At 40.6% G+C, this 23,227-nt stretch overlaps 2 protein-coding genes across 6 annotated transcripts in view; one reads left to right on the forward strand and one right to left on the reverse strand.

Annotated features, from left to right (window-relative positions):
- Positions 1-17,121, reverse strand: part of LOC128627336 (endogenous retrovirus group K member 5 Gag polyprotein-like) — a 119,435-nt gene extending 102,314 nt beyond the window's left edge. For all 4 annotated transcript variants that reach the window (XR_008391497.1, XR_008391498.1, XM_053664718.1 and 1 more), the window contains exon 1: positions 16,725-17,121. The gene's annotated coding sequence lies outside the window, so the exon portion shown is untranslated. The remainder of the gene's footprint in view (positions 1-16,724) is intronic.
- Positions 17,122-17,217: 96 nt separating this feature from the next.
- The window catches only part of RIPK2 (receptor interacting serine/threonine kinase 2), a 55,749-nt gene continuing 49,739 nt past the window's right edge, over positions 17,218-23,227 (forward strand). For both annotated transcript variants that reach the window (XR_008391496.1, XM_037143381.2), the window contains exon 1: positions 17,218-17,589. Coding sequence is in view for 1 of the 2 variants with exons in the window: in XM_037143381.2 (XP_036999276.2) it covers positions 17,417-17,589 (173 nt within the window). In the remaining variant the exon portion in view is untranslated. The remainder of the gene's footprint in view (positions 17,590-23,227) is intronic.

The raw sequence follows: 23,227 nt of genomic DNA on the forward strand, positions 1-23,227 counted from the left end.
AGAGAGCCACAGAAAGTAGGTATCTAGAAGTCTGGATCTGGCTGCCTAAGGTCAGATGGGATCAACATCTGATATCACCAGAGGCAGATCCAGAAAGAAAAATCAGTGGCAAATACTACAGGCTACTGAGATGAAATACACTGTGGTCTTCTCCATGATTTCCAATATTTTCTTCCCTATGTACTTTTTAAACATTCATTTCTTATCCATCAAGTTTGTGCATATTAAGTCACGAGATTTTATATTTATTTCTCTCCTGCCTTAAGCTCCTTACAGCTTTATTAATACTGGTTCATTTGCTGTTGATGGTAGGATTATTGGGTAGGACTTTTTTTGAGGATGTGGGTTTGTTTTCTGGGATTATGGTATTCTTCTGGCAGCATCTGCACAATAGCATACAAAACATAGTGGGCAGACTGACTCTCAGTCAACTAGCTATAGGGAAGGACCCACCAAAGAATAACCCAACAACAATTAAAACCCAAAGACATACAGAGAACCAAGATGAACAATATAAAGGGCATCCCAAGAGCACCAAGTTCAGGAGATCAAGGAGACTGCAACACTGAATCTCACAGGTCTCCTCCATAGAAGTTCACAACACAAACTCAGGGAGTCAAAACAGATCAATGTAAGAAGCAGAAGCAAACAAGAAGAGTCTCAAAAATATTGGGAAGACAAAAAAAACAACCCCCAATTGAAAGGAAAGAAGGAATCTTCAGTAAGAGTACTAAATGAAATGGAGGCAAATCAACTACCAGATATTGAGTTCAAAGCAATGATTATAAGGAAGCTCAAAGAACTCACTGGGAAATACCAAAAGCTACAAGGAAGCTATGAGGATCTTACTGCAAATTATACCAGCATGAAACATGACACAGAAACTATCAACAAGAGCCAACAGGAAATGAAGAATACATTTTCTGAATTGAAGAACACAGTAGAAGGCATCAAAATCAGGCTAGATAAAGCAGAGGATTGAATTAGCAAGCTGGATGACAAAGAAAAAAACTCCCAGAAAGAGCAAGAAAAGGAAAAAGACTCAAAAAGAATGAAGAGGTGTTAAGAGAAATTCAGGACAACATGAAACATAATAATATCCATATAATAGGGATACCCGAAGAAGAAAAATAGGAGCAAGGTATAGAAAACCTGTTTGAAAAAGTAATGATGGAAAACTTCCCTAATTTGATGAAAGAAAAAGTCAGGAAGCAGAGAGGGCCCCAATCAAGAGGGCCCCCAAAGAGGCCCACTACAAGATACATAATGAAAAAGGCAAAAGTTAAAGATAAAAAATCTTAAAGGCAGCAAGGTAGAAAGCGGAAGTAACATACTAGGGAACCCCAATAAGGGTAGTAGCTGACTTCAAAATAGAAACACTACAAGCCAGAAGGAAATGGCAAGAAATATTCTAAGTAATGAAAAGCAAAGGTCTGCAACCAAGACTATCCTACCCAGCAGGGCTCTCAATTAAAATGGAAGGCAAAATAATGAGTTTCCCAGACAGAAGAAGTCTAAAAGAATAGACCTCCACCAAAGCAGCACTGCAACATAAGCTAAAGGAACTGCTTTACGGAGAGGAAGAAAAAGTGTGAGAGAAAGAAACACAGGTCCGAAGGGAGTAAAATGTCAATGAATAAACACCTATCAAAAATAACCTTAAATGTAAATGGATTAAATGCTTCAATCAAAAGACATAGGGTACTTGAATGGATAAGGAAACATGACTCCTACATATGCTGCCTGCCCACCTCAGAACAAAAGACCTATACAGACTAAAAGTGAAGAGTTGGAAAAAATATTCCAAGCAAATGGACAGGGGGGAAAAAAGCTGGGGTAGCAATACTTATCTCAGACAAAAGAGACTTAAAAAAAAAAAGGCAATAAAAAGAGACCCAGAGGACCCTTCAATACTCAAGGGAAGAAAACTCAGGGAAGAATCCACCAAGAAGACATAAACATCATAAACATATGTGCACCCAAAATAAGAGCAGTCAAACATATAAGGAAAATCTTAGAGAACTTCAAGAAAGATATTGACAGCAACACACTTGTACAGGGGATTTTAACCACCCAGTGTCAAAAATAGATAGATTTTCCAAACAAAATGTTAATAAGGATATTGTGCCATTGAACAATGCCCTAGATCAAATGGACTTAACTGATATATATATAGAAATTTTCATCCCAAAGAAGCAAAATACACATACTTTTCAAATGCATATGAAACATTTTCAAAGATAGAACACATGATAGGACATAAAACAAGCCTCAACACATTCAAGCAAAATTGAAATCACATCAAGCATTTTCTTGGACCACAGGATCTGAAACTAAAAACCAACTTCAAGGAAAAAACTCAAAAACACTCAAATTTATGGATATTGAATACCATGCTATTAAACAATGAATGGGTCAAGAATGATATCAAGGGAGAAATCAAAAAGTTTCTGGAAACAAATGTAAATGAACATATAAGAACAGTCCAAAACTTCTGGGACACAGCAAAGGCAGTCCTGAGAGGAAAGTTCATAGTGATATCTTTTTTAGGCCTACCTACAAAAGATAGAAACATTTAAAATAAACAATATCTACATCTACAAGGACTGGAGGAACAATGACAAACCAGCCCGGAGCAAGCACAAGAAAAGCAATAACCAAGATCAAAGCTGTAGCAAATGACATAGAGACTGAAAGAACAATTCAAAGGATCAATGTATCCAGGAACAGGTTCTTTGAAAAGATAAAAATGACAAGCCTTTAACAAGACATATCAAGGAAAAAAAGGACAGGACCCAAATAAATAAAATCAGAAATGAGCCCTGGCTGTTATGGCTGAATGAGTTGAGCACAGGCCTATGAACAAAAGGGTCGCTGGTTTGATTCACAATCAGGGCACATGCCTGGGTTGCAGGCCAGTTCCCAGGAGGGGATGTGGTACAGGCAACCAACATTGATGTCTCTCTACCTCTTACTCTCTCCCTTCCCTGCTGTCTAAAAATAAATAACATTTTTAAAAAGGAAAGGAAATACCAACATCTTTTTTTTTTAAAAAATAAATGAAAGAGATTACAACAGATACCATGCAAATACAGAGGATTGTAATAAATTACTATGAAGAACTATAAGCACCCAAAATTGAAAACATAGTTGGAATGGACAAATTTCTAGAAAAATATAATCTTGCTAAATTGAATCAAGAAGCAGAAAGCTAGAACAGACCAAAAATAGCTAGTGAAATTCCAAGAGTAATAAACAAATCTCCTTGCACACAAAAGACCAGACCAAATGATTTCAAAAAAGAACTTTACAAAACATTTAAGGAAGAGCTAACCCCTATCCTTCTCAGACTATTCCAACAAATACAAAAAAAGAGAAGACTCCCAAACTCTTTTTAGGAGGCCAGCATCATCCTAATCCAAAAACAAGACAAAGACACAACAAAGAAAGAAACCTACAGACCAACATCACTGATGAACATAGATGCTAAAATCCTCAAGAAAACATTGGCAAACTGCATCTAGCAATACATTAAATACATCATTCACCATAATCAAGTGTGATTCATCACAGGGATGCAAGAATGGTGCGATATTCACAAATCAATAAATATAATAAAGGAAAGACAAAAGTGACATGATCATATCAACAGATGTGGAAAAAGCTTTTGATTAGGTACAGCACCCATTTGTGATAAAAACACTCACCAAAGCTGGAACAGAGGGAGATACTTCAACATAATAAAGGCCACATTCAAGAAACCTATAGCTAATATCATACTCAATGAGGAAAACTAAAAACTTTCCCTCTAAGATCAAGCACTAGACAAGGGTATCCACTTTCACCACTTCTATTCAAAAAGGTATTGGAAGGTCTAGCCACAGCAATCAGACAAGAAAAAGAAACAAAAAGTATCCAAATTGGAAAGGAAGAACCAAAACTGTCATTGTGCGCAGATGACATGATAGTATACACAGAAAATCCTACAGATTCCACCAAGAAACTACTCGACCTAATAAGTGAATTTGGCAAAACAGCAGGATACACAGTCAATATTCAGAAATCGAAGGCATTTATGTACACCAACAATAAAATATCAGAAACAGAAATTAGGAAAAAAAATCTCATTTGATACAGCAACAAGAAAAATAAAGTATCAAAGAATAAACCTAACCAAGGAGATAAAAGACCTTTACTCAGAAAAGTACACAACACTGAAGAAAGAAATTAAGGAAGGCAAAAATAAATGGAAGCCTATACCATGTTCATTAACTGGAAGAATTAACATTATCAAAACATTCATATTACCCAAAGCAATTTATAGATCAACACAATCCCAATTAAAATACCAATGACATATTCCACCGATATAAAACAAACATTTCAAAACTTTGTGGGGGGAGACTTCCACAAAGATGGAGGTGTAGGTGGAACCACCTTGCTTCTGTGCACAACCAAATCTAAGAACAACTATTTTTAACAACAAAAAACACAACCAAGCCACACAGAAAATTGACAATACGGAGTCCAAAGACAACGAAATGCTCAGCTAAACTGGTAAGAGGAGCGAAGCCAGCAGCAGAGCAGGTTGGCAAAAAAAAAAATCCCCGAACGGGTGGTGCACAAGCAGCCGAAAGCGCAGATCGCGGGCTAGCTACGGGAGCACACAGGGAAGAAGCGCAGCTGGCTGTCTGCAGTCGGTCGCGCATCTGCGTGCAGATAAACCAGTGAAGAGGGGAGCAGGCGCAGGGCAGCAGGCTCGCACAACTCTGATCGGAAAAACAGGCCCAGGACTTATGGTGTGACTGGACGGACTGGGCTAGCGGCGAGGACCGCCATTGCTCCCTCTCTGACCATGCCCCCCCACACAGCATCACAAAGCAGGGACCTGGGTGGCCCCGTCCTGGTAAACAACTAAGGCTTCGCTCCGCTTACTTAACGGTGCAAACAGACCAAAAATGACTCAAGAACAACTCAGAGCCCCAGAGCCGATCGATCTAAGCGATGAAGAAATAGCCAATCTTTCAGATGCACAGTTCAAAACACTGGTTATCAGGATCCTCACAGAACTGGTTGATTTTAGTCACAAATTAGAGAAACATATGGAAGCTAAACTAATTGAAATGAATGGTAATACAAAGGAAACCAATAGTAATGGAAAGGAGATTGGGACTCAAATCAATGGAGTGGACCAGAAGGAAGAAAAAAATGATCAAACAGAAAAGAATGAAGAAATAAGAATTCAAAAAAATGAGGAGAAGCTTAGGAACCTCAAGGACATCTTGAAACGTTCCAACATTCCAATTATAGGGGTACCAGAAGGGGAAGAGTCACGAGTGGAAACCTTATTTGAACAAATAATAAAAGAGAACTTCCCCATTCTGGCAGAGGAAATAGACTTCTAGGAAATCCAGGAAGCTCAGAGAGTCCCAAAGAAGTTGGACCCAAGAAGAAACACACCAAGGCACATCATCATTACATTAGCCAAGATTAAAATGAAGGAGAGAATCCTAGAAGCAATAAGAGATAAAGGGACAGTCACCTACAAAGGAGTTCCCATCAGACTGTCAGCAGATTTCTCAAAAGAGACCTTCCAGGCAAGAAGGGGCTGGAAAGAGGTATTCCAAGTCATGAAAACCAAAGTACTACAACCAAGATTGCTCTATCCAGCAAAGCTTTCATTTAGAATTGAAGGGCAGATAAAGTGCTTCTCAGATAAGACCAAATTCAAGGAGTTCATCATCACCAAGCCCTTATTATATGAAATGTTAAAGGGACTTACCTAAGAAAAAGAAGATAAAAAAGATGAAAAGTGAAAGGACAGCAAACTCACAGTTAGTAACAACCACATTAAAATAAAAGCAAACTAAGAGGACAGCCAGATCAGGAGCAGAACCATAGAAATGAAGATCACATGGAGGGTTAGCAACAGGGGAGTGGGAGGAGGAGAAGGGGGGAGAAGGTACAGAAAATAAGTAGCATAGACAGTAGATAGAAAATAGAATGGGGGGAGGGTAAGAATAGTAGGGGAAATACAGAATCTAAAGAATTTGAGACACGTGTTCATGAACTAAAGGGGGAAATGGTGGGGGAGGGGTATGCAGGGTGGAGGGGAATGGAGGGGGGAAGAGAATAAATGTAATGGCATAATCAATAAAAAAGTTTTAAAAAATTTAAAAAATAAACTGCTAAAAAAAAACAAAGACACTTTATGGGGAACCATAAATGACCCGAAAGAGCCTCAACAATTTTGAGAAAAAAGAACATAGTAGGAGGGATCACAATACCTGATATCAAACTGTATTACAAGGCCACTGTAATCAAAAAAGTATGGTACTGGCATATGAACATATGCATAGACCAAAAGAACAGAGAGCCCAGAAATAAACACAAGTCTCTATAATTGATTAATATTTGATCAAAGGGGCAGAAGTATAAAATGGAGTAAAAATAGCCTTTTCAACAAATGGTGTTGGGAGATTTAAACAGCTACATGCAAAAAAAATTAAATTTGAACACCAATACACACCACACACCAAAATAGACTCAAGATGGGTCAGACTTAAATATAAGCTGTGACACCACCAAAGTCCTAGAGAAGAACATTGGCACGAAAATCTCAGATATTCCATACAGCAATATTTTCACCGATATGTCCCCTAGATCAAGTGACATAAAGGAAATAATAAACAAGTGGGACTTCATCAAACTAAAAAGCTTCTGCATGGATAAAGAAAATATCAGGAAAATAAAAAGAAAACCAACTTTATGGGAAAATATGTTTTCCAAAGATAACTCGGACAAGAGTTTGATTTCCAAGATATATAAAGAACTCATATGACTCCACTCCAGGAAGACAATCCAATTCTTCAAGGAGGACATACAGAGGGCCCAAAGGCATATGAAAAGATGCTCACCATTACTAGCCATCAGAGAAAGGCAAATTAAAACCACAATAAAATACCACTTCACACCATTGAGAATGGCCATCATAAACAAAGCAACAAACAAATGCTGGCAAAGTTGTGGAGAAAAGGGAACTCTATCTAGCACACTGCTGGTGGGAATGCAGACTGGGAATGCAGCCATTTTGGAAAACAGTACGGAATTTCCTCAAGAAATTAAAAATGGAACTGCCTTTTGACCTGGCAATTCCACTGCTGGGATTATACCCTAAGGATCTTGAAACGCCAATTTAAAAGATGCTATGCACTCCAGTGTTCACAGAAGCAAAATTTATAATAACCAAGTATTGGAAGCAAGTTAAGTGCCCATCATTAAATGAGTGGATCAAAAATTGTGGAGAAGTTTAGAACCTGTGTTGGAGCTGCCCGGTTCCCAGCCCGGGGGATTGTGCCGGACGTGCTGAGGACAATTCAACCATGAAGAAGAAAACTTAGTTCCTGTCTTCAGGAGCTCTCAATCTAGCAATGAAGACAAACACAGATTCCTAATTTGGTGCTTTTTTTCACTATACCATACCACCTCTCTTGGACCATTTAAGAAAGAGAGGAAGGAAGAAAGTGAAACATTAATGTAAGAGAGAAACATTGGTTGCCTCCTGTACTTGCCCTGACTGAGGATTGAACCCACAACCTAGGAGGATGTCTGAAAGGTACTACACCCAGCCTTCAAAAAGATGATACTACAGAAAATTTTTCTGGAAGTGATAATACCTGAGGATTAAATGAATTTATATGTGTAAAGCAATTAGAACAGTGCCTGGAGTCAGGTACGGAAACCGGGACACTCCAAGCCCCTGTGATGGCCCTGGGCAGCAGAGAGAGCCAGATACAGGAGCTGGGACATTACCAGCCTCTGTGCCACTGCCGTAGTAACGGGCCTGGGTGCTTGGGGAGGCGGCTACTAGAGCCGGGACATTCAGCAGTGGTAGGCGACCAACGCAGGGACCAGCGCGAGGACCAGCGTGAGTGTAGGTGGAGACGAAGAACATCAAGAAACTTCAAGGAGTCTGCACCACTGAACTTCACAAGGATCATACCACAGAAGTTTACACCATAACCAGGGTTTCAGAACAGATCAATTTTGGAAGCAGAGACTAACAAGAAGAGTCTCAAACAATGGGAAGACAAAGAAACAATCCCCAAATGAAAGAAAAAGCAGAAACTTCAGAAAGAATGTTACATGAAATACAGGCTGATCAACTATCAGACAGTGAATTCAAAGCACTGGTTATTACGAAGTTCAAAGAGCTCACAGTGAACTACCAGAAACTACAAGGGAACTATAATGATCTCTCTGCAAACTACAGCAACATCAAAAAGGAAATGGAAACTATCAGCAAGAAACAAGAGGAAATGAAGAATACAATTTCCGAATTGAAGTACACAGTAGAAAGTTTCCAAAGTAGGATAGATGAAGCGGAGGATAGGATTAGTGAGTTGGAGGACAAGGTAGAAAGCATCTCACAGAAAGAGCAAGAAAATGAAAAGAGGCTCAGAAAGAAGGAAGAGGGATTAAGAGAAATGCAAGACAATATGAAACGTAATAATATCCGAATAATAGGAATACCAGAAGGAGAACAAGAAGAACAAGGGATAGAAAACGTATTTGAACGAGTAATGAGAGAAAATTTTCCTAATTTGATAAGAGAAAAGGTCTCACAAATCCAGGAATCACAGAGAGTCCCAACCAAGAGGAACCCAAGGAGGTCCACTTCAAGACACATCATCATTAAAATGGCAAAATTCCAAGACAAAGAGACAATCTTAAAGGCAGCAAGGGAGAAAAAAGAAATAACATACAAAGGAGCCCCAATAAGGTTAGCTACTGACTTCTCAATGGAAACACTTCCAGCAAGAAGAGAATGGCAAGAAATATTTCAAGCAATGAGAACCAGAGGCCTACAACCAAGGCTACTTTACCCAGCAAGGCTCTCAATCAAGATCGATGGCCAAATAAAGAGCTTCCAAGACAAAAAAAGTCTAAAAGAATATGCCTCCACCAAACCAGCTCTATAAGAAATACTAAAAGGACTGCTTTAAGGGAAGGAAGGATAAGAGGGAGACAGAGAGGAACACAGGTACAAAAATGGCAATGAATAAGTACCTATCAATAATAACCTTAAACGTAAATGGATTAAATTCTCCAATCAAAAGACACAGAATAGCTCAATGGATAAGAAAACATGACCCACACATATGCTGCCTACAAGAGACACACCTCAGGACAAAAGACCATCACAGACTAAAAGTGAAAGGCTGGAAACAAGTTTTCCAAGCAAACGGACAAGAAAAAAAAGCTGGGGTAGCAATTCTCATATCAGACAAAATAGACTTCAAAAAAAAGGCTATAGAGACCTAGAAGGTCACGTCATTATACTCAAGGGAAGAATCCACCAAGAAGACATTAACATTGTAAACATATATGCACCAAACATAGGGGCACCCAAATATATCAAGAAAATCTTAGAGGACTTCAAGAAAGATATTGACAGCAACACAATTATAGTAGGGGTTTGGATACCCCACTATCAAAAATGGACAGATCTTCCAAACAAATTATCAACAAAGATATTATGGCATTAAACAACACCCTAGATGAAATGGACTTAACTGATATATATAGAGCCCTTCATCCCAAAGAAGCTAAATACACATTCTTTTCAAATGCACATGGAACATTTTCAAAGATAGACCACATGATAGGACACAAAACGAGCCTCAACAAATTCAAGAAAATGGAAATCATACCAAGCATCTTCTCTGACCACAAGGGACTGAAATTAGAAACCGCCCCCAAAGAAAAAAACCTAAAGCACCCAAAAACATGGAGACTGAATGGTATGCTATTAAACAACAATGGGTCAAGAATGAAATTAGGGAAGAAATCAAAACATTTCTGGAAACAAATGAAAATGATCTCACAACAACCCAAAACTTATGGGACACAGCTAAGGCAGTCCTGAGAGGGAAGTTTATAGCAATACAGGCCTACCTAAAGAGGACAGAAACATTTCCAACAAACAACCTAACCCTACGCCTGCACGAACTCGAGGAACAACAACAAAGACAGCCCAGAGCAAGTAGAAGGAAGGAAATAACCAAGATTAGAGCAGAATTAAATGACATAGAAACTAAAAGCACAAATTTAAGGATCAATGAATCCAGGAGTTGGTTCTTTGAGAAGATAAACAAAATAGACAAGCCTTTAAGTAGGCTCATCAAGAAAAGAAGCGAGAGGACACAAATAAACACAATCAGAAATGAAAAAGGAGAGATTACAACTGATACCACAGAAATAGAAGAGATTGTAAGAAATTACTATGAAGAACTGTATGCCAAGAAATTTGAAAACCTAGGGGAAATGGACACATTTCTAGAAAAATACAATCTTCCAAAACTCAGTGAAAAAGAATCAGAAAATCTAAATACACCAATAACAGCAAAAGAAATTGAAGCAGTAATCAAAAAACTCCCATCACACAAAAGCCCCAGACCAGATGGTTTCACAGGAGAATTTAAGGAAGCATTTAAGGAAGAGCTAACCCCTATTCTCCACAGATTATTTCAAAAAATCCAGAAGGATGGAAAACTCCCAAATTTTTTTTATGAAGCCAGCATCATCTTAATTCCAAAAGCAGATAGAGACACAACAAAGAAAGAAAACTTCAGGCCAATATCCCTGATGAACATAGATGCTAAAATCCTCAACAAAATATTGCAAAATCGCATCCAACAATATATCAAAAAGATCATACACCATGATCAAGTAGGATTCATCCCAGGGATGCAAGGATGGTTCAATATTCGCAAATCAGTAAATGTAATATATCACATAAACAAAAGCAAAGACAAAAATCACATGAACGTATCAATAGATGCGGAAAAAGCTTTAGATAAGGTACAACACCCATTTATGATTAAAACACTCAGCAAAGTGGGAATACAGGGAGCATTTCTCAAAATAATAAAGGCCATATATGAGAGACCTATAGCCAATATCATACTCAATGGGAAAAAACTAAAAGCTTTTCCACTAAGATCAGGAACAAGACAAGGTTGTCCACTTTCACCACTTCTATTCAATATAGTATTGGAAGTTTTAGCCACAGAAATCAGGCAAGAAAAGGAAATAAAAGGCATCCAAATAGGAAAGGAGGAAGCAAAACTGTCACTGTTTGCAGATGACATGATAGTGTACATGGAAAATCCTATAGACTCTACCCAAAAACTGTTCAAACTAATAATGAGTTTGGCAAAACAGCTGGTTACAAAGTCAATGTCCAGAAATCAAAGGCATTTTTGTATACCAACAGTGAATCAGCAGAAGCAGAAATAAAGAGAAAAATCCCATTTGATATAGCAAAAAGAAAAATAAAATATCTGGGAATAAACCTAACCAAAGAGGTAAAAGACCTCTATGCAGAAAACTACATCACCCTGAAGAATGAAATCAAGGAAGACACAAACAAATGGAAACATATACCTTGTTCATGGATTGGAAGAATTAACATCATCAAAATGTCCATACTACCCAAAGCAATATACAGATTCAATGCAATACCTATTAAAGTACCAATGGCATATTTCACAGACATAGAACAAACACTTCGAAAATTTATGTGGAACCATAAACGAGCCCGAATAGCAGCTGCTCTTTTGAGAAAGAAGAACAAAGTAGGAGGGATCACAATACCTGATATCAAACTGTATTACAAGGCCACTGTAATCAAAACAGCCTGGTACTGGCATAAAAACAGGCACATAGACCAATGGAACAGAGAGCCCAGAAATCAACCCAACTCTCTACAGTCAATTAATATTCGACAAAGGGGGCAGTAACATAAAATGGAGTAAAGATAGCCTCTTCAACAAATGGTGTTGGGAGAACTGGACAGCTACATGCAAAAAAATGAAACTGGAGCACAGACTTACACCATACACCAAAATAAATTCAAGGTGGATAAAAGACTTAAATGTAAGTCATAACACCATTAAAGTCCTAGAGGAGAACATTGGCAAGAAAATCTCAGATATTTCACGCAGCAACTTCTTTACTGATATGTCCCCTAGAGTAAGGAATGTAAAGGAAAGAATAAACAAATGGGATCTCATCAAAATAAAAAGCTTCTGCATGGCTAAAGAAAACAGTATTAAATTAGCAAGACAACCAACTGTATGGGAAAACATATTTGCCAATGATACCTCAGACAAAGGTTTAATCTCCAAAATATACAAAGAACTTACACGACTCCACTCTAAGAAGACACCCAACCCAATTAAAAAATGGGAAAAGGACTTGAGCAAACACTTCTCCAAGGAGGACATACAGAACATTCAGAGACACATGAAGAGATGCTCAATATCGTTAGCTATCAGAGAGATGCAAATTAAAACCACAATGAGATACCACTTTACACCAGTCAGGATGGCTATCATAAACAAAGCAACAAACAACAAATGTTGGAGAGGGTGTGGGGAAAAGGGGTCCTTAGTTCACTGTTGGTGGGAGTGCAGACTGGTACAACCATTATGGAAAACAGTATGGAATTTTCTCAGAAAAATAAAAATCGACCTGCCTTTTGACCCAGCAATTCCACTGCTGGGATTATATCCTAAGAATCCTAAAACATCAATATCAAAGAACCTATGCACCACAATGTTCATAGGAGCACAATTTACAATAGCCAAGTGTTGGAAGCAACCTAGGTGCCCATCAGTAAATGAATGGATCAAAAAATTGTGGTACATATACACAATGGAATTCTATGCTGCAGAGAGAAAGAAGGAGCTATTACCATTTGCAACAACATGGATGGAACTGGAAAGCATTATGCTGAGTGAAATAGGCCAGGTGCTGAAAGACAAAGACCATATGATCTCACCTTTAAAAGGAAGCTAAACAACAAAACAAACAAGCAAGCAGAAAAAAAAAAAAAAACAAAGACACTGAAATAGAGAGCAAGGGGATAGTGACCAGAGGGGAGAAGGAGGGGAAGTTAAGGGGAAAAAGGGGGAGGGATTTGGAGGAACAAATAGGAAGGACACAGGGACGAGAACTAAGGGGGGGGTGGAGATGGGGTGGAGGTGGGGAGCCGGGGGGGGGGGGGGGGGGAGGCTGGGATGGGAAAAGTGGACAAAAAACTGTACTTGAAAAATAACTAAATAAAATTTTAAAAAATATTTTTAAAAAAATTGTGATACATCTACACAATAGAATACACACAGCAGAAAGAATGAAAAAACTCCTACCCTTCACTACAGCACAGACGAAACTGAAGAGCATTATGCTAAGTGAAATAAACCAGGTGGTGAAAGACAAATACCACACCTGTAAGTGGAATCTAATCAACAAAACAAACAAGCAAGCAAAATATAACCAAAGATATTGAAATATAGAACAATCTTACAGTACCCAGAGGGGAGAGCAGAAGGAGATAGCAGGGGAAGAAGGGGAAAGGTTGTCAAGGAACATGTATAAAGGATCTATAGACAAAGCCAAAGGTAAGAAGGATTTAGAGTGGGTTGGTGGATAGTGGTGGCAGAAAAATGGAGACAACTGTACTTAAACAACAATTTTAAAAATGCTAAAAAAAAAAAGCCCATGAAAAATATAATAAATCAGATAGAGAAAAACTTTAAAATCTGCTTAAAAGGTAAATACTATCTTCCAGCCTAAAGGACAAAGATGCAACTTCAAATTGAAAAATGTTGAGAAAAGTATTCTCCATCTTGATATTAATATTATCTTTTTTATAGTAAAAGCTTGATTTAATATTATCTTCACTAATAGTTCTAGTGCGACTATTTACTTTTTCTAATTGATATGTGGCGAATTTAGTTTATTTATCAGAAATTCATTTATCAATCAATTTTAAAATGACATCATGTTTAATCTAGAACTGGACACAAGTGAGAAACATTATTGTGCTAATCACAAAAATTGTATTTCTCTGACTCTTCATAACAATAGACTCCATGTCATCAAACATACCAAGTATTTTTAAGATTACTTTTTGGGGAAATGACACCAAATATACCCAAATGTTTGTTTTCCCATGGGAAACATTCATTATTATGCAATTATAGAGATTTCTGCAGAATTTGTTTTTAAAACTTACTAGATGCTGTTCAACTAAAAATTTTTTAAAAACTATGAGATGTTTGAAATTCTTGGACTTCTACTTTTTATGTGGTTCATTTTTCAATTTTTCTGTCTTGTTTCTATTTAAAGAGATGAGAGATTCCAAGCTATTATTTCCTAAAATAGCACATGATTTTAAAGGATTTGTAACAGGTGAATTGATTTTAGCTTGATTTGCATAATTACTCTTTTTTTCTCATTTAGTTGATGTACTTCAGCTTAAGTATTCATTACGCTTTTTGTTGTCAACCAATTAATTATTGGAATTAATTAAACTATATATGATTAATAACATATTTCTATAAATATTTTATTTATTTATTTATAGAGAGAGGGGAAGGGAAGAAGAAAGCAGGAGAGAAACATCAGTGTGTGATTGCCTCTTGCGGGGCCTGCAACACAGACCTGTACCCTGACTGGGAATCAAACCAGCAACACTTTGGTTCGCAGGCCCGCGCTCAATCCACTGAGCTACACCAGCCACGACTATTTTTTAAAAACTGTATAATGATGAAAACTATTATGAAAGGTAAAGATTTGAGGTTGTGGTAGATAAATTGAAGACTGTTCTTCCATCCTTCGGTGATGCAGACACTGGCCTTCAGTGCCCGCGGTGTTGTGGATGGAAAATCAAGACAAATTCACATAGACTACTAAGTCCTATGGAGGAAGAGGGACAGCATGGCTACTCCCTCAAGGAGGAAGAAGAGCCTCAGAACAGCCTGGCCACTCTCTCAAGGGGAGAGCACACTGACCCTTGCCTAGACAGGCTTTTATTGGGTTTAATTTGGGCAGGACTACAAGTACAGCTCACTAATCACTGTCAGGCAGTAAGGATCAAACACTAGATAGCATACAAAGAACTATTAGGGCTTCTTCTGAGTCAGGGTCTATCAGCTAAAAGGCTACAAAACTTTGGGAAAACAAACTCATTTTCTGCTCAGACCTTTATCATTTAACTAAGAGCATTCTTAGCAAAGCAAGCTTCACAAAATTTTACATATCCTTTCTCAGGCCTAATCACCGGACCTTCCCAGCACAGGGCTGCACCACCCTCTGTCATTGTTTCAGGCTTAAGTCAGGCAGAGTAGGCAAATAGCCAAGGAATTTTTGGAGACTTCTAGCGGACTCAGGGGAGTCAGGCTTCATCAAACTCAACAGGCAAGGGTCCATCACCCCCTTTCTTTATAGGCCCCCCAAGTCCTTCCCTGGGGCCTCCACGTGATCATGCCTGTTTTAGGTCAATCCTTCCTTGAGGAATTTTACTGGTCATTAGCTAACCAACCAAGCACTGGAGGCCAGTTATGGAAAAAGGAGCAGAAGCCGCACTCCTGCCAGGGAGATAAGCTTTGTCTCCTTAATGGCTTATGGTCCAAAGGTCACTCACTCAGCCTTAGCCATGGGGTGATTACAGCTCCTGAAACAAGGCAGGGCCCTTCCCAACACTTCGGTTTCCCCTCACATTGTCCACCCAGGTCCTATTTTTTGGATAGCATGTCTTTCTCTTTCTTGACTTATTCCATGTTTATTGGAGCAAATCATCTAACAGCTTTCTTTTTCTAAAAAGGTGGATGGGTAGAAAGTAAATATTTGCCTCCTTGTGTATGTGAAAATGTTTTTATTTTGCCCTTGTACTTGACGGTTGGTTTGACTAACTACAGACTTTTAGGTTAAAGTTACTCTCTTCCAGAATTTTAAAGTCATTTCACACCACTGTGCTTTAGCATAAAAGTGTTAATGCCGAGAAATCCAGTGGCCTTCCAATTCCTATCTGAAAAGTCTTGAAATCTTCTGTATTCCTAGTGTTCTGGGCTTCCTAATTACAAGCCTCACATGGTTCCTCTCAATGTGGAGACCCCTGTGCTTCAGGCAAGGAAGAGTGCTTCAGTTATTGTGGTGTCATTTCCTCTCACTCGTTTTCTGTTTTCCTGTTCTGGAAGTCTTTGTTACCTCATGAGGTTAATGAGTGAATGAGTGAATAACGAAAGAATATGTGAGAAAAAAATGAATGAGAGAACAAGTGAGCAAATGAATGAATGCATAAATAAATGCATGAGTAAGTGAATGCATCAATGAATGTGTGAGTAAATATATGAGTTAGTGAATGAGTGAATGAATATATGAGCGAGTATATGAATGAGTGGGTGAATGAGAGTGTATAAGAGTGAGTGAATGAATGAGTGGGGAGTGACCGAGTGAATAAGTGGGAGAGTGAATGAGTGAGGGGGTGAGTGGGTGAATGAATAAGCGAATTAATAAATTAATTAATAAGTGAGTGAATGAATGAATGAATGAATGAGTGAATGCATGAGTGAATGAGTAAGTGAAGAATGACTAACTGACAGAAGGAATGATTGAGTTTGGACAACACTCTAGTCAAGCGCTCAGTAAAGACAAAGCATAGAGGGGTGAACCATGTGTGAAGCACAGCCTCCCACTGAGAGTGGGACGCTGCTGCCCTCGTACACGTACCGAAGTGCCAACGGCCGACTTGCGTTCTGCCGCTAAGGCGCCCTTGGTCCGGGTCTTAGCTAGGTCCGAAGGCTGAGGGCTTTGGAATGCGTGTCTGACACTAGTTGCCCTACCCGACCCAGCAAACCCGGCGCCCGCAGCCTTACCTGGCTCGCTACGCTTCTTCAAGTGTGAGGCCGGGTCACTGCGGAAAACGACCTCCGGTCCAGGTCAGAGAGCTGTGCTGAGGGGACTGTGCCTAGGGCGAGCGGGCTGACAAACCGGCGAGCGGACGACAGCGCGTCCCCAAACGCAGGCCCGGGGACCAAATGGGCGTCCAGCTTCTTCACAGCCCTCAGGAGTTACCGAGTCAGCAGCCTCGAGCCTCAGTTCTGCAAGGTGGAGGTGTGCAGCGAAGAGCTAACGATAGGGGGCGGGGCCAGGTGGGGGTGGGAGTGGGATGAGCCACCAGAGAGGGGCGGGGTGGGGCGGGGTGGGATCCGGCGGGTAAGGCTGGGATGCGGGCAGGGTGAGGGGAGGAGCCCGAGGACGTGGGCGAAGTCGCAGGGTTGGGGAGGAGGGGGAGGGAGCTTCCTGTGTTGGGGGAGGGGTAGGGCGGGGTGGAGGGCGTGACGTATGCGGGATAAGAGGAGGAGCCGGTGGCTGCGGGCGGGGTGTGCTTTTGAGCCGGAGCCGCCGTCTGGCGTACTGACCGCTCTCCGCTGATTTCCCGGAAAGCGTTGGGCTGCGCGGTGTGGGCATGGGCACCCTGGCGACTTAGTATCATCCGGCAGCAGGGGTTCCAGCCGGTTGCAGGACGGTACAGAAGCCAGAAGCAGCGGCAGCACGGCCCGGAACCATGAGCGTGGAACCCATCTGCAGCACGCTGCCCGCCGTTCCCTCCCAAAAGCTCGCGGACTTGCGCTTCCTCAGCCGCGGCGCGTCCGGCACCGTGTCGTCCGCGCGCCACGCGGACTGGCGTGTGCAGGTGGCCGTGAAGCACCTGCACATCCACACCCCTCTGCTAGACAGGTAGGCCCTTCCTCACCACCGCGAAAACTGCGGCAGCCTGGAAGCCCGGCTCCTCCCCGCGTCTGGTCACCACGCACTGTCCCCGTGGCGGGCGTTTCCCCGGGTCTCTGCCTCGCGTTCCCGGCTGCGCTGCCCACAACATATTGAACATCCAGTGTGGCCGGGCCGGGCACCCAGCACGGGGCGTCGTGGTTGTCTCTGTAGGCTCTGGGTCTAGGACGTCTGGGCTTGGGGCCCTTGTACTCTGGCTGAACGCTTAGTCAACTGAGGCTTATTCTCACAAGAGAGCCTGTCGCTGAGGATATACTGTGCTTTTTGCTAACAATGACCTGAATCAGAACTTAAACAGGACCAGAAACTTGGACAGACTGGCACATCCTGCACGACTCAGTGGGAGTTATAGTTTCTGTTTCCAGGAAGCACTGCAACAGCGCACGGCGGGCCCTGACCTCCCATTGCTCAGGGGTCACTCTTCCTATCCATTCTCCTGAGCTCACATCCCAGTCCAGGCGGCCCGTGTTAAACCCCTTCCTCAGCTTTGGCCCCTGCGTTTCTTAGCTGCTCTGGTATCAGGCCAGTCTGGCCCAGATCTCTGCTGACTGGCGACGCCCCTAAGGCGGTCCCACCTTATTTACACCCCAACCTTAGTCTCGTCAACGCAGGGTGTGGCCTCTTTACCCTGGGCCTTGAATTCTTTTTTTTTTTTTTTCTCCCAAGATTATCATCTCAAGTGCAGGGCGAGTGTGTGGACCATACGCAGCCGACCTGGGGGTTTGTGGTGGAATCAGTTGTGCAAATACACTGAAAGCCAGTGCTGAGGGCCTGTTCTAAAGTTAATTGACCCTCCATTGTGGATATTAATTCAAGTTTTGTGCCTTGTAGGGGCCAGGGAATGAAGAGGGAGTTCTCTTTGCTTACTCAGTAATTTCATAATCTCAAATTCTTCACTAAATGCGCAGGAAATTAATTCTGTCTTCAAAAAAGCCATAAGACTAGTGAAATACCCCGACATCTCTGCATCACATGCTTTTCTACCACTTGGTTCCTGGCAAGTGAATGTCAACAGTATTTGCATAGACTGAGCACAGGGCTGAGCTGTGTGCTGTTGGCTCACAGGCTATTTCCTCGCTTATAAAATGTGAATAATAAATACATGGACTTCTTGGGCTCTGGTGCGGATAATGTTTGCTTTGTTCTTTGGGAATCACCTGAAAGAAAAATAAGTTTATGTTATGGTTCTTGTTCTTACTTTAGCGATTGGTCGGTCCTCCTTCATAACCTGATTTCAGCTCCTGAGTGGGCATTCCCCAAAGTTTCCCAACTCCTTATGAGTAGATGGTACTGACAGGTCATTCAAACACGCTGTAGATACCATAAGTGGGGTTTTTTGGTGATAAGTCTACAGAAGCTATATTTTACATTTTTATTTTTTATTGTTGTTCAATTACAGTCATCCCACTTCTACCCCCATTGCTTTCCCCTTTCAACCATCTGCTCCCAAAGACAATCCGACCATTGTCCTTGTCTACGGGTCCTTTATACATGTTCTTTGACTTAATCCTTCCCATTCTTTCCCTTTTAACCCTTGCCACTCTCCCCTCTGGTCACTGTCAGTTTGTTCATTTCAGTGTCTCTGTTTCTTTTCTGCTTATTTGTTTACTTTATTGATTACATTCTACTTATAAGTGAGATCATATGATATTTGTCTTTTATTGCTTGGCTTATTTCACTTAGCATAATGCTCTCCAGTTTCATCCATGCTGTTGTGAAGGGTAGGAGTTCCTTCATTCTTTCTGCTGTGTATAATTCCGTGTGTAAATGTACCACAATTTTTTGATCCACTCATTAATGATGGGCACCTAGGCTGTTTCCAGCCCTTGGCTACTGTAAATAATGCTGCTAATGAACATTGGGAGGTTCTTTTGAATTGTGTTCCAGGATTCTTAGGGTATAATCCCAGTAGTGGAATTGCTGGATCAAAAGGCAGTTCTATTTTTAGTTTCCTGAGGAAATTCCATACTGTTTTCCACAGTGGCTGACCAGTCTGCATTCCCACCAACAGTGTACTAAGGTTCCCTTCTCTCCACAGCCTTGCCAGCATTTGTTGTTTGTTTGTTTATGGTGGCCATTTTAACTGGTGTGAAATGGTATCTCGTTGTGGTTTTAATTTGCATCTCTCTGATGGCTAGTGATATTGAACATCCTTTCATCTGCCTCTGGGCACTCTGTATGTCCTCCTTGGAGAAGTGTCTGTTCAGAACCTGTGCCCATTTTTTTAAATGGGTTGTCTTGTCTTCCTGGTATAGAGTCATGTGAGTTTTTTATGTATTTATAAGATCAAATCTTTGCAAATACTTTGAAAATTTATATGGAACTATAAATGACCCTAAAGAGCCTCAGTAATTTTGAGAAAAAAGAACAAAGTAGGAGGGATCATAGTACCAGTTATCAAACTATATTACAAGGCCACTACAATCAAAACAGTCTGGTACTGACTATATTAAGAACAGACACATAGCCCTGGCTGGTGTAGCTCAGTGGATTGAGCGCAGGCCTCCGAACCAGAGAATTGCAGTTCAATAACCAGTCTTGGCACATATCTGGGTTGCAGGCCAGTTCTCAGCAGGGGACACACGAGAAGCAACCATACATTGATATTTCTTTCCCTCTCTCCTTTCCTTCCCTGCTAAAGAAAATCTTTTTTAAAAAAAAAAAAAGAACAGACACAGAAATAAACCCAAGTCTCTATGGTCAATTAATATTCAACAAAGTGGGCATTAGCATAGAGTGGAGTGAAAATAGCCTCTTCAATAAATGATGTTGGGAGATCTGGACAGTTGCATGTGCAAAAAGATGAAATTAGACCACCGACTTACACCATATACCAAAATAAACTCAAGATGGATAAAAGACTTAAATGTAAATCATGACACCATAAAAGTCCTAAAGGAGAACATAGACAGAAAAATTTCAGATATCACATGCAGTAGTATTTTTACCTATATGTCCCCTAGGGCAAGGGATATTAAGGAAAAAAAAGGAAACAAAAGTGACTACATCAAATTAAAAAGCTCTCCACAGCTAAAGAAACCATCATTGAAGTGAAAAGGAAACCAACCATTTGGGAAAACATTTGCCAGTGACACCTTGGACAAGGCTTTGATCTCCAAAACACATTTTTATTTTTAAATATATAAAAAACTTTTTTCAAACTGTTTTGGCTTTTTCTGTTTTCCCACTCACTAAATCTTCCCATAACCTGACTTGAAGAACCTACTGTCTCTCTGATCATGCACTAGAATGGAAAGAATACAAGCTTTAGAGTCCCACAATTGTAATTCACATCTGATTCCACCCCTGCCACTTATTGGCATGACCATTAGAAAATTACGAACTGACTGGAGCCTCAGTGTCCTCAGATATAAAGTGGGGTAATGAACCCAACTTTAGGGGTTGGTTGATAGTAGAATGACAGGATATATAAAATGGCTGACACATAATAGATCAAAATAGAAGGAAGAATGCCTCATACCCTTCCTACTGGGAGGAGGAAAGAGTGTAATAAGTACCACTGAGAGTTTTCCAGCATGTCCATCTGTCTGTTGTTCTTTCTCAGAGTGCCCATCCTCTGTCTCCCTGCCAGTGTGCTACCCAGTAACTCTCTTGTTGACCTACATCTCTTGATGCAAGTACAGAATTGTTCCAACTCAGGGAAAGAAGTTTAATTAAAACATGCCCCTCACCTGGGAGTTTAATAAATGGGTGAAGAGCAAAGTGTGTACCCTCATGTAGCTCTTCGATTATTAACATATATGATCATTTATTCAAAACATAAATGACTAAGATTTTTTGCTATATTTTTGGTTTTGTTTACTTTTAAAGCAGGCCTCATTGTCCGGTCTGGAATGCCTATTGCTTTTCTTCTTGCAACGGCCATTTACCCAGAGGTTGGGTGGTTTAAGACCCAACTAATCACCATCATTTACCTAGTAGGCATCTCCTGGAGACTGTTCTATTTCTATTATTGCTGATACCAACACCCATTCACAGAGTGAAAACTGATGCCATCTTTAAATCCTTTTTTAAAAATACCTGTAGTGAGTGAGTCACTCACCACAGCCTAGACATGATACTTAGCTGGTGTTTTTTTTTTCTTTTTTTATTTTAATTAATTTATTTTTTTAAATGTATTTTATTGATTACGCCATTACAGTTCTATTTCCCTTCATTCCCTTCCACCCTGTACACCCCCTCCCCCCTTTAGTTTATGACCACGTGTCTCAAGTTCTTTAGATTCTATATTTCCCCTACTGTTCTTGCCCTCTCCCTATTTTCTATCTACTGTCTATGCTACTTATTTTCTCTACCTTCTCCCCCCTTCTCCTTCTCCCATTGCTAACCCTCCACGTGATCTCCATTTCTATGGTTCACTCCTGATCTAGCTGTCCTCTTAATTTGTTTTTGTTTTAGGTGTGGTTGTTGATAGCTGTGAGTTTGCTCCTTTCACTGTTCATATTTTTTATCTTCTTTTTCTAAGTCCCTTTAACATTTCATATAATAAGGGCTTGGTGATGATGAACTCCTTGAATTTGGTCTTATCTTAGGAGCACTTTATCTGCCCTTCAATTCTAAATGAAAGCTTTGCTGGATAGATCAATCTTGGGTGTAGTTCTTTGGATTTCATGACTTGGAATACTCCTTTCCAGCCCCTTCTTGCCTGTAAGGTCTCTTTTGAGAAATCAGCTCACAGTCTGATGGGAACTCCTTTGTAGGTGACAGTCCCCTTAGCTCTTGCTGCTTCTAGGATTCTCTCCTTCATTTTCATCTTGGCTAATGTAATGATGATGTGCCTTGGTGTGTTCCTTCTTGGGTCCAACTTCTTTGGGACTCTCTGAGTTTCCTGGATTTCCTGGAAGTCTATTGCCTTTGCCAGAATGGGGAAGTTCTCCTTTATTATTTGTTCAAATAAGGTTTCCACTTGTCGCTCTTCTCTTCCCCTTCTGGTACCCCTATAATTCAGATGTTGGAATTTTTAAAGAAGTCCTGGAGGTTCCTAAGCCTCTCCTCATTTTTTTTGAATTCTTGTTCATATTTTTCTGTTTGGTCATTTTTTTTCTTCCTTCTGGTTCACTCCCTTGATTTGAGTCCCAGTTTCCTTTCCATTACTATTGGTTTCCTGTGCATTTCCCTTCATTTCAGTTAGTTTAGCCTTCATATGTTCCTCTAATTTGTGGCTAAAATCAATCAGTTCTGTGAGGATCCTGATTACCAGTGTTTTGAACTGTGTATCTGATAGGTAGGCTATCTCTTGGTTGCTTAGATTTATGGGCCTTGGGGCTCTGAGTTGTTCTTTGAGACATGTTTTGATCTGTTTGCGCCTGTTACGTATGAGGAGAGGAGCCTTAGTTGTTCACCAGGGAAGGGCCACCCAGGTCACTGGTTTGTGAGGCTGTATGTGGGGGCAGGGTTAGAGAGGGAGCAATAGCGGTCCCCTCTGCTGCTTCCTGCCACTGGGACCTGCCTGGTCTGTCTCACTGCTTGCTCCTTCGCAGGTTTATCTGTGCGCAAATGTGTGACCACGGTCATCCTGCCACCTTGCGCCTTCACTGGGTCTGCCTGTCACTACCCCACACCTGGG

This window comes from Artibeus jamaicensis, unplaced genomic scaffold (assembly GCF_021234435.1).
Source record: "Artibeus jamaicensis isolate MK-2021 breed Jamaican fruit bat unplaced genomic scaffold, CSHL_Jam_final contig_386, whole genome shotgun sequence".
Lineage (NCBI taxonomy): Eukaryota > Metazoa > Chordata > Mammalia > Chiroptera > Phyllostomidae > Artibeus > Artibeus jamaicensis.